Below are 12,737 nucleotides of genomic sequence, written 5' to 3'. Positions count from 1 at the left end.
AATATTCGCCACATTTTATTCGTAAAAAATCCGCTAGTTCGTTTCTCGACATGTATTATTCTTTGTTTCATAACAAACATACTTTTTGCATGTTCTCGATCAATCTTGTAAAGCAAAAGGTATTTTGGACAATTAATAACACATTAAGTTTTCTGAGCTCACGAATTAGATTCCTAATGACAAAAAGTTTTTTATTTTATGGATAATCAGCTCAACAACAAATTTATTTTAGTCACTTAAATTTCATGAAGGCTGTACATCCAATTCCAAAACTTTTTATTCTTACGGTGTTTATGACTAATTTGTCAATTTGTCTCTTTTTCAGAAAGCTTGCAAAATCTGCTGCGGCAATTCTACTTAGGTACCAAATTTGAACACTGTAGCTTAGCCGCCATGCAAGGTATGAGCTCACATCAAGCGCCTATCGTCAACCCTGATGTCAACAGTTCTGACGACACAGCCTGAAATATCACATTAGGCAATGGCGCACAGCTCTAAATGGACGGCGTAATCGCTGCCGAGAACACAACAACTCATCACCAATGGCTGAACCCACCGCCAATTTTGGGCCGGATGAGCATAAAAGTGTGCGTAAATTTGGGCGGGAGAATTCGAAGATTTTCCGGAACGTGCTCGTTTGGCTCTCAGTGTATTTTCTGAGAGTTGTAGGGTACTTGAAATGTGTACTAACCGGACTCTCACAATGTTTGCCTATCGAATATTCGGTAGTGGAGCGTTGGAGATGGATACTTGATAAAGAGAAAATCCCCATGCTCTATTTCTGGGTTACGATTGAAAAGTATTTCATGAAACTTTTGAGTGTTGTCATATGCCGATTTTCAATTTATTCTATCATGTGTGAAAATATACCTGGAAACAAAAATAGAGCCATACGGTCGAAAGAACCAAGTTCCATGCGTCATTGGTGTTGCAAATACAGTCTAAACAAGCAAGAATATCTTCAGTCACGCAAGTCAAGTTTTCTTGGAAAAAAATTGAATGAAGGGTGTTTGATAATACCAACCAAAATCGAAGAAATTAAAAACTTCCTGTCAAATATTGAGACTGATAGCCATCGCAAGTGTTTACAAACTTCAAATAGAATTGGGAGTTCAAAACTTCCCCCAAATGTCCAGGGATTCGCCGAAATAACAGGGAAGCTTCGAGCATCGACCGATACCGTTCAAAATATTTCCATTTCGGCTCGCCCTTGTGCCGCTAACAGCAAATGTTGGAATTCGAGGCTGTTGCTGCTGATGCTCTTCACCACCGCTGCTTTCAGTTTCTCTTCCGCCTCAGTCGTACCGAGGAGAGTTCCAAAAGGTGAGTAGTTTAGTAGAAGGATTTATTTCCCTGTTATTTGTACTGGTTAGTCGCTAGCTTCATCCTGTAAATAATTTTTTGGAAACGAAAGTAATTTGTTATTTTTTAACTCCTACACATATTGAATACTAGTGCCATGAATAATAAACAATAAATTAATAATATAATATAACACGTAATATGGAAAACCTCATCTAAGCAGTTTTTATGTCCCAGCTGTTAAATCTGTTGTTACGTCCCATGTAATTATTTTATCATTTTTAAGTTTGACTGAAATCTCATTATCTTGTGCCTCTGGTTTGAAAACCCTTTTTGGTTAAAATGATATATTCAGTAATAATCACTATTAAATCAGTATATAATAGCTTTAGCAAAATATACTAGGGTTTATGGTTTATTCTTATGTGCATAGATATAGTATTCATGCTCAAATACAAAAACTTATGTATAATTCTGGCCTTTGACCTTTCAACACGAGTTAAGATGTTCGCCAAGTTGGAGAGGAGAAGGTTATCAGTAAGTCTCGGTATTGACATGATGACGTACTTTGTTTACCGCGCAAGAAAATCGATCAACGGACGTTGAAAATGTGAATATATCTTCCATAACTTGACCGATACGGCCTCTTATTTGAGGATCTGATTTTACTTTTATTGGGTGCAAATAATAAATTATTATTTGCGCCGAATATATGAGGATGAAAAACTGGTAATTTCCCATTTACCAACAAGCTTTTAAACAAAAGTCAGAATCAAGGTTCTCATGTTATAACAAAGAAAAATGATTTTGAATTAGATTGCATAAGATCCCTGAAAAACTTGTTTCGACATTGATCTCAAACAATATACAAATTTGTGGAGAATTATAAAGGCGTGTAGCCAAACCGTCAAGCTGATATAAGAAAAAACTAATTTTGAAACAAATTTTGAATTTTGTATAAGAAACGAATTTTGGAAACATTTTATTTGAGTTACATTACCATTAATTTCACAAAACAAACTCTTCTACAACTAACTAACGGTTCTGTGGGTCCGAGTACACGAAATCTCATTCTGTTGGTGTTGTACAAACCAGCTCAAACTTTTTAAACATTTCACCAAAATTTAAAATTATTCTTAAAAATCGATAGTAATATTTAATTCCAGTTATGCCACAGGCAGTAAACGTGCTTGCACGTCTCAGTCAGGTTGAAGAGAATCGAGCGCCTAACTCACGTGCCATAGTGATGTCGTAAGCAAACATAGTGATGTTGTGAGAAAATATTGTGATGTTGTCGTAAGCAAACATAGTGATGTTGTCGTAAGCAAACATAGTGATGCTGTCGTAAGCAAACATAGTGATGTTGTCGTAAGTAAACATAGTGATCTTGTCGTAAGTAAACATAGTGATGTTGTCGTAAGTAAACATAGTGATGTTGTCGTAAGTAAACATAGTGATGTTGTAGTAAGCAAACATAGTGATGCTGTCGTAAGCAATCATGGTGCTGTTGACGTGAGAAAACATAGTAATGTTGTCGTAAGCAAACATAGTGATGTTGTCGTAATGAAGACAGCAATGTTGTCGTAAGCAAACATAGTGATGTTGTCGTAAGTAAAGATAGCAATGTTGTCGTAAGCAAACATAGTGATGTTGTCGTAAGTAAAGATAGCACTATTGCTGTAAGTAAAGATAGCAATGTTGTCGTAAGTAAAGATCGCAATGTTGTCGTAAGTAAAGATAGCACTATTGTCGTAAACAAGCATGCTCATTTATCTCGTCTGTGGTTCCTGTACGGATGCCGATAAATTGCACCGACTCGAGTCTTGGACTGGGACGGATAGGCTGTGTGCGGAAGATTCCATTTCGTGAGGGCAAACAATGAGATCTTTCCACCCTGGCCCGTCCGCGAAAAATCCGCTTTCGATATCGAAATGTTTCCTTTTTTCTCGTTCCGAGTGAAATTTCTGAGTAATATTGGTAGGCGAAGGTGTGAACTAGCAAGCTTTTCAGTGTTTGGAATGTTACGATGGAAATTTAATGATTAGGGCCTGAACTAACGTAGGTAACTATCCTACAAGATAACAATACTCAAATTCTAAGAGTAGCTCGGCATTACAGATTTTGTGAAATTAGCATCAAAATTTTTGGATGGGTAATGAAGGGATCTCCCAGCTTAATGTACCGTTACAGTTGTGATGTCAAGAACAACAACAAAAGATACATGTTGAATAACAAAATATATACACATTTGTAATCAGACTTGCTCTATAGAAGGTTTTCTTTCGCGTCTTTAATTACCAAAGAGCCTCCCAGGTGGCCTGGTGCTACATTTTCTCCGCGGCTTGACACTCGTCGCGCGCTGTGACTGGGCCAGGGCTGGAGAACCTTATACGTGCTATAAATATTGACCTTCGAGTCAATAATCACTATTGTATTGTTTGATATTCATTAGAGAAACTGAGCGCGAATGTCATTACAGGCTCAGCCTGACATTAATCGTGTTATTGATTAGCAATAAATAGCGAAAATTTATTTGCAAAAGCTATAAGACTCTGCAAACGCCGGTCAGTGTCAGATTACTGTAATAAATATAGCCGTAAAAAATAATATATTTTCCAATATGGGACGTTTCTTATCAATTACTTCACGCTGAATAAATATTTGAATCTAAATACCTAATGAAGCATATGAACATAATTTTGAGAAAATTAAACCCTTTTGCACAGGATTTAAACTAATAAATATTAAGTACAAACTTTCGTACAGCAAAAACGGAAATATCTCCTAATAAACAACCATAAAATTATTTTCTAATGTAACAAATATTAAATTGAAGCATTTATCGTTTAGTAAAATGGAAACATCTAATAATCAACCATCAAATTATTTTCTAATGTAACAAATAATAAATTAAAGCATTTATCGTTTAGTAAAATGAAAACATCTAATAATCAACCATTAAATTATTTTCTAATGTAAAAAATATTAAATTGAAGCATTTATCGTTTACTAAAATGGAAACATCTAATAATCAACCATTAAATAATTTTCTAATATAACAAATATTAAATTGAACCATTTATCGTTTAGTAAAATGAAAACAATTAATAAACAACCATCAAATTATTTTCTAATGTAACAAATATTAAATTGAAGCATTTATCATTTAGTAAAATTAAAATATCTAATAATCAACCATCAAATTATTTTCTAATTTAACAGATACTAAATTGAAGCATTTATCGTTTAGTAAAATGAAAACATCCAATAATCAACCATCAAATTATTTTATATTGTAACAAATATTAAATTGAAGCATTTATCGTTTAGTAAAATAGAAACATCTAATAATCAACCATCAAATTCCTCACCCACATAATGTCTTTGCAAGAATTGCATGAGGAGACACAAAGACTAAAATTTACATTAGACGCGGGCAAGCCTGGCTGCTGTCGTGTTGGACGTCTAATTAGGCTTAACGATCTGCTGTTGCTGCTGCTTCTGGTTGCATCACGACACAGACTGACAGTTCCGACCCTTCTTCACAACCATGTTTACTATTCCCTGTACAACTGACAGGAAGTGGTAGCAGAACTTGGTAGCGATGAATTGCGGACGAAATACAGTGATGTTACTAAAAATTGTTTAGATTGTAGTGCTGTTTGGTATTCACGAGCCTCGAATATTCTCATAATCCTGTTCACCATTTCCTGCATAACTGACAGTAAGTGGTAGCAGAACTTCATAACGATGAAGATTAGGCGAAACACAGTGATGTTAATAGACATTGTTTCGATTGTAGTGATGTTTGGTATTCACGAACCTCGCAATATGGTAGTGCTGTTTGGTATTCACGAGCCTCGAATATTCTCACAACCATGTTCACCATTTCCTGCATAACTGACAGGAAGTGGTAGCAGAACCTCATACCCTATCAAAATTTAGAGTCGCCCCAGCTTCTGGTACCCCAAATCAGAAGCTGGGGTGACTCTAAATTTTGTTAGGGTAGCGATGAATTGCGGTCGAAATACAGTGATGTTACTAAAAATTGTTTCGATTATAGTGATGTTTGGTATTCACGAACCTCGCAATATTCTCACAACCCTGTTCACACTTTCCTGCTGCACAAGTAACAGGAAGTGGTGGCTGATGTTCATAGTGAAGAAAAGTGAACAACACCCAATGATCAAGTGACTTATGATTTCTTTATAGCGCCTGAATGGTCAGCTCACTTCAAGAATACAATAAAAGAATTTGATTATTCTGTGGAGTTGTACTCAGTGTCACTGAGTTACTTTACGTACGTTAGCATTACATTAATACGTAAGTTAGCATTAATTTGTACGTTAGCATTACAAGAGCCCCAAAAGCCAGGAATGCTCGAGTTTTTTTTAATACATGAGAGAATCGTGGGTTTTACAGCTAAGTAATGAATAAAATGCGATTATGAACAAATTCATTCAAGCCCCACTAACCAGAAGGACAAAGTTATAACAATAATCGTAAAAATTACGAATTTGTAAGATGAGTTCCCAGTTGTACTTCGTTTAAATCTTTAATTGTGAACTTGAATTAATAAATGTCGTCAAATGTACATGCGTAATTGGTAGATGTGGCCTCTTGCAGGGCATGTTTTGGTCCACTCAAACTATCGGGCAGAAAATAAAGATAAATAAATTATATCGACCCTTGGCCCCAGCGGCTCACGTCATTACTTACAAAAGTAAAAATATTATTATGGTACATATGATAGATAAATTTAATGCTATGAATTAAAATACTTCATTATCGGTTAAATACATTAATGCTTTAAGCTAAATCGCTACATGATTTTTTTGCCGTAAAAACAAAAGTCATAGCAGTATGTAAATAATATTCCAAACAGGCGTTGAATCATTAAAAAATATAGTGTACTAAATTAAACTCTCTGACCAAGTTATTTGTTGCTTTGATGTTCCTTAAAGCACTATCACTGACAATACAGCATTCCCATGAGTAATGTAGACATCCATCATGCTGCGTGGAATTTTATATTCCATTAAAAATAAAATAAATTATATACAATTGTTTGAGTCGCGTTTTCATGGCTGTCGTCAAGTGCTATATCAACAGGAAAATTATTTTTCTTTTGGTTCAACTAGAATTTTTGAAACTTTGTGGACAGTTAATCTAGAACTTTTGAAACTTGGTTAAGAGTTCAACAAAAAAATTTCAAATTTTTCTCAAATTCCATCAATCGAGTATTAATTATAGCTTTGATTTCATGGATAACCCGGGACGGATAATTTACTTCTGACTTACCATACGTCATTTTGTGGTGCGAATTGCCAAATAAGTGATAATAGTAATGATTGTAAATAACAACGATATTAATTATTTGGACATATTCCTATGATAAAAACTGATATTTGAATGGAATTATTAAATACATTAATTAATTTCATTCATATTAAATACATTAATTTAGCCCGTACATAACTTAGGCCTAATGGGCTGATGCAACAACCAGCGTTGCAAATACATCTCACTGAAACTCCAACTCTCTCTCAACACAACTCATTCTCAACACAACTCACTCTCAACACAACTCACTCCCAACACAACTCACTCTCAACACAACTCACTCTCAACACAACTCACTCTCAACACAACTCACTCTCAACACAACTCACTCTCAACACAACTCACTCTGCAACTTGATTCAGTCCAATTTCCCCGATCTGATCAAGGGATGCTGGAGTGTGGCGCAGCAATTTGATCTTAATCGAGATTTAGTAGAACAAACAACACATACAACCTTATACCATCAGATGGTGTATGTGAGTTTTATTTTCTCTCTAAGAACAACACTTGGAACTTTGAAGCAACAACTTGAATCAATTGTATTTTGAAATTGAATTCATAGTTACATTTCATAGATTCCTTATTAGTAATCAGCCTATATATAATATGATTCTACATAGATAAAAGTACAAAATCTCTCTCACGAGATCACTGATAATTCAATACACACTAACTCTGTAGTTGGAAATGCTCTTCAGAAAACAATAAGTGGAATCTTCCTGCATTAATAAAAGTCGTAACCTTCTCTTTGATATTGCCGGGTCCCTAAAAAACAGAGTGCAAACAGAACTATAATTGCAATTCGCTTGATAAAGTTTTGCAAAGACGATCCGTTCTTTCCATCCCGAGTTAAAAACTCTCATAGTCTTTGTGAGCTCGAAGTTTGTAAATAATCTTTTATCAAGGTAAAATGTGTTGAAATTGTCAGTTTTAATCCCGTGGACTTTAGTCAATGCAAAATACTGATCAAAATGGCTTTTTAGTCTTTGATTTACTCGGCTCTTATTTCGGTCAAGTTCTCTCATATGGTTTATGTTGTAAAAAAATTACATTACCAATGTATTCTAATTTGTGAGCTGAAAAAATTATTGATCAACAAATAGACAACAGTAGTTGAAATATCTTCACTTGGTATTGAAAAGATTCGATATTTATCTTTATTTCATGTTAGAATTGAAGACATCGTCTATTCGGAAAAATGACTTTCAAAAATTATGAGTGGGTGCAGGAAGTCGGACAGATAGTCGTTGTAATTTAATGATGATTTGAAAATTTGAATACATATCTTCATATATCAAGGACTAATAGATATGACCTGTCAAAATCTTTACCCAAGTCCATTCTTCAATTTCACTATTGGTATCTTGCTTACTGGACTATTAATGATAAAATTATAAAAAATCAGTTTTTTAAGCTACTGAAAAAATTTCGTGATGAATAATGTTCCATTATGATTTTTTGGTCATGTTGTATAGAGATTTTATAAATCAGTTGTTCTATAAGTACAGAAAAGGAAATTTATTTTTATTTAATTTTATTAAAAACCTACGGATACTAAGCTCAATATTTAAGTTACTCGCACCAAAATAAGTGTAATTCTATCAGCATTCTCGAAATCCCTACGTTCCGCCAAACGTGCAAATTATTAAGCATAATTATTTCAGCTTTGACTTATGATCCATGATCAATTATTGCAATAAGGCAACTCAATCTTTGTTCAAAAAAACATATCACTTTTGTTTTTCGCGCTAATAACGCTGGAGCCTTGCCTTGAGCCACTGCCATAATTAATTTCTGTCGCTAAAAAACTAACGAGCTTTTTGATTGGCCAGACTGAACGAAAAAGTGACCAATCATGAGGACATTGTCACGAACGAAGCTTACAGTCTTCGAGGAATTAATGGTTTTCAATGAGATGGGAATTACTTTGTGCGTTAGAATTCAGTGGCGATAATAATTAAGTCATAAGACGCGCATATATATCATCGAAATTTCTATCCTGCGATTAAGGTTAACTCTGTTTTAATGAAGAAATCAATTATTAATGAGATCATTACATTTATTTACACCTAAAGAAGCCCCGACTAGATTAACTCAATGACCAATAAGGATTTTAATGACTTGGTAAAAAGAAAAATGGGTCAGAGGTTTAAATGTTTCCGTTAAGCACTTCTGCCTTCAGCTGAACTGGTGACCAAAATTTGTTTTATCTTTAATTTTAGCGGTAGAAATTGACATTATTTAAAGACTTGGACAGAGTAAGAATTAGTCACATAATATTTTTTGTGAGTATGCGTCCTCTGAAAAAGCCAAAAAACTTTTAAGAACAATTTCACAATTATTATCAGAAGAATAAAAAAAAATTCGTAAAAAGTTTCTTATTTGACTAAGTCCAATTTGAAAATAACTCAGCAAAATATCAAAGGGTATATAATATTCTTAAAATCCCTAGTTCCATATTTTCTCTATAATTCTTTGGTCACGAACAGGCCGTAAACTTCAAAACATTTGTGAATAGATTAGTTATTAAACCTGAAATGTTGAGTTATGATTTTGTGTACAAGAAAGTCACAAGGCAATATTTTCAGGCACGCCAACCGCGTCAGTGCGATTGCGAATCGGAATTGAACAATTTCTGCAAGTTACGCCATAAGTTTATTCGAGTGAGCAGTCAAGTGTTTTATGGGCAACAAGAGGCTCCTCTCAACTTCAATCGCCTCGCAAGAAAATTTATGAGATTTTGCTCCTATTTTTGCCTGGCATGGACTCCGAGAGCAATTTAGACTTCAATTGCACTTATTGCGAAATGAAGTCTTATGGCTGTCAAGAGTGCGGTGAATGACGCACGGTCGTTTTCGGATTTAGGTTTATTTTCATCGAAATAGAAGCGGCAGGAGTGACGAAGATTTGCAGTCCTGGTTTTGTCATGAAAACGAATTTAACCGTGACCTCCAACTGCCATATTAATGAAAAAAAATAAAAAATAAAAATGCCATATTTATCTTATTGCTAAAATTATTTGATTCGAGGTTGTGTTCGTGTACCTAAGCGTAATAGTTAAAATTCTTCATAATTTTAAAAATGGCCATCAGTGACGAAAACGAAAAGAGATTATGATTGTTCGACATAACAATTTGCGAAAGAAATGTTTCCAATTGTGTGGCCTATCGACTGTAGGCCACATGTAGGTTCTGAATAGGCCACCACATGTGGCCTATCATGTAGGTTCTGAAATAATCGAGAAAAAATTTTCAGAAACGCTGAGAATATCTTATGATAAACATATTAACTAGAATAAAAATTTTTGGAGGAAAGCGCATTTGTTAAAAAAATAAATATACAGTAAGACTATTACTACAACATCGTCGATTATAAATCTATTATAAATTGAGCAATATTGTGAATTTCATTTTTCCCCAAGTCTTTTAAAATTAGAAAAGTGTGCGCTAATTAAGATGTTAATTTCTTCGAATTTTGAAACTATTTCAAAATATCAATTCTAGATATTAGTCATTATTTCAAATTAATATAATCATTATTTCAAATTATTCAAAAAAAGTCAACCAAAACAGCTTCTCATTGCCAAAAAACTCGTGAATAAAAATTGAGTTATGGCATTTCAATTCAGTCAAGATCAGTTTTGGAACTCTAGTATTTGGAATTCCATAAGGAAACCCGATCCCCCTTGACTGAAGTGCTCACAATTCAATTCTTTAGGGTTTGCATTCGAGAATATTTGTCTCTGTGAAAAGGAAGTCAAGGGACATTTTTCCATCCGATTGTCAACGGCAACCCTAGTTGAAAATTTAGAGTTCAGTACATTTTTGCTACGAAATTTTGAGGGTTCCATATCCTCCGTTGACTTCGAGAACGAAATAATTCACCTTTAAAATTCTCGTTCCATCATGAAATTTTGGACGGACAAAATGATTCAAGACTTCTTTTCATTCAGCCGAAACCGTTGAATACCGCAAATTTATTACAGCTTGAATCCCGAAAATGAAAGTTTCTAAAATAAAGCTGGTAAGTAATCTATCTATACCAGGATGTTTGCTCAGTTTCTCAGGTTTGTCGGTAAGGCCATAACCCAAAGTCTCGGCGCCATACAATAAATTTCATTAATTGGGGCTCAGGCTTGCTCCATTATTTTCATTACCTGCTTGACTTGGAAGTATAGTACGGTAAAATTAAATAAACATTGTCATCGCTATCTATTGTTTTAATTTGATTATCTAATTCATATTTTAAGTACCGTTTTAAGTAGTTAATTGAGATGGTGGTCAGAAATAATTCGTTTTATTATGAAATATTTGAAGGATTTCCATAATAATTATATGAATTTATAACGTAAAATCTCATTGAAATGAAAACTTTACAAGAACCGTTTAGTGGATTTTTTATAACATTTCTCATTTCATTTGAATTCTAACATCCAAGGGCTTTCATATGCGCCCTATATATACTTTTCCTTAGAGTGACACAAACCTATGGAGGATTGCCGCTTCGACTTACCTAAAAATCCTTCGAAGTTGACTCAAGAAATCCAAACACTTCAAACATTTTACGAAAACTTAGATCCGACATAACCATCTGACATAAAGGATCAACAAGTCGCCAAGCTTCAGTACCTCCATCAACAAATGGGTAAAGACTGTTGGGGATGCCAGCCTTCAAACATTCGCCGTGCAAATCGTGCGAAGTTACTTTGGAGTTTGCATTGAAATTACCGTAAAGTGATGCTCCGAACCAAGTGCCGAATTCAAAGTGGGAGTTGGAACTTTCTGCTCTTTAGTTTCCAGTCGCGGGTGCCGAAGTAGAGGGTTAGGGACCGAGCGAGCCATACCCAGGACGACGAAGCTGATAAAACCCATACACATTCCTGAGATTAAATGAGCGATGAATTGACGAATAAAAAATGTACTTCTGCAATGAATCGAAATAAATCGGAAAAAAACAGTGCTTCATACGTGCGAGATTTTTGGTCAGTCGACCTGAACATACATGCAGGGCGTTATACATATACACATACGTACATACATATGTGCAAATGTATAACATATGTGTATACATATGTTATACATATACATATATATATGTGTATATGTTGGTCAGTCGACCTGAACATACATACATATACAGGGCGTTATACATATACAAATATTATCGCTCAACTCTGATCTCATAGGAATAAGTTTACCATACACGGAGTTTACCAGCTCAAGGTCGGAATTTATTTCGATATTACTTAAAAACATGAACAGGATTTCCGCATCCCCACTCAGCTCAAATCCCTTACCTAATTACGGTGATCTAAGATTCAGTAAGAATTTGTAGCATTGGTTGTGCACTACAAGCTCCTTGATTGACTTCGTAATGCAATGACGCTATCAGAAAAAAATTATTAAGATAAAAATGTTCAATGAGGTTGAAGCACGTGAGGAATACGGCAGAAAATTAGGCAAAATATTCTGAAATTAATCGTATTGTCATTAATAGAAACACGAATTATACATTAGAATATTTTGGAGCCATCAAGGGCAACAAAAATAATTCGAAAACTATTTTAAAAAATTTTCACGAGGAAATTATAACACTTTTGTGTCAATCTGAGAGAGGGTTAAAAGCCTACGCCTCCATAATGTCACTTTTTTGAGTAATTAACATTTATTTGCATTAATCCAATTGACTTTAATTCGGATTCAAATTACGATGATTTAAATTCTATTAGAATTCAATTAGGTCCCATTCTATGGACAACTACAATGTCGAATTACAAGCGCCTAAATGAAATTGAATCAATGTTTTTCTCAGTAAACTAAAAACACATTAGTCTATTATTTTTTTAATTAATCTAATGATTAAAGATGTAATAAAACTTTAAGTTTTTGCAAGTTAATCCCCCTGGAGCCACTAACACGATCACAAATCTATCGTTTTTTTTTTAAATTCATTTGAACTTCGTTGCTAGGACAACAAATTCCGTCCTCGATGGCCCTCTACCACGCGCGAGGACACTTCAGACTTTACCCTCAGTAATTCTCACTTGCTCAGGACTGGAGTATAAAATTACTCAGGTTTGAAATTTCGGAGCG

At 34.4% G+C, this 12,737-nt stretch overlaps 1 protein-coding gene across 1 annotated transcript in view; it reads left to right on the top strand.

Annotated features, from left to right (window-relative positions):
* The first annotated feature begins 345 nt into the window (after positions 1 to 345).
* The window catches only part of LOC108678382, a 53,719-nt gene continuing 41,327 nt past the window's right edge, over positions 346 to 12,737 (top strand). Inside the window, exon 1 of the mRNA XM_047883013.1 lies at positions 346 to 1,323. Within this exon, the coding sequence (XP_047738969.1) occupies positions 543 to 1,323 (781 nt within the window). The 5' untranslated portion in view covers positions 346 to 542. The remainder of the gene's footprint in view (positions 1,324 to 12,737) is intronic.

This window comes from Hyalella azteca, unplaced genomic scaffold (genome assembly GCF_000764305.2).
Source record: "Hyalella azteca isolate HAZT.00-mixed unplaced genomic scaffold, Hazt_2.0.2 contig11800, whole genome shotgun sequence".
NCBI lineage: Eukaryota > Metazoa > Arthropoda > Malacostraca > Amphipoda > Hyalellidae > Hyalella > Hyalella azteca.
Note: the sequence above shows the minus strand (reverse complement) of the source record. Positions and strands in the feature narration are given on the sequence as shown.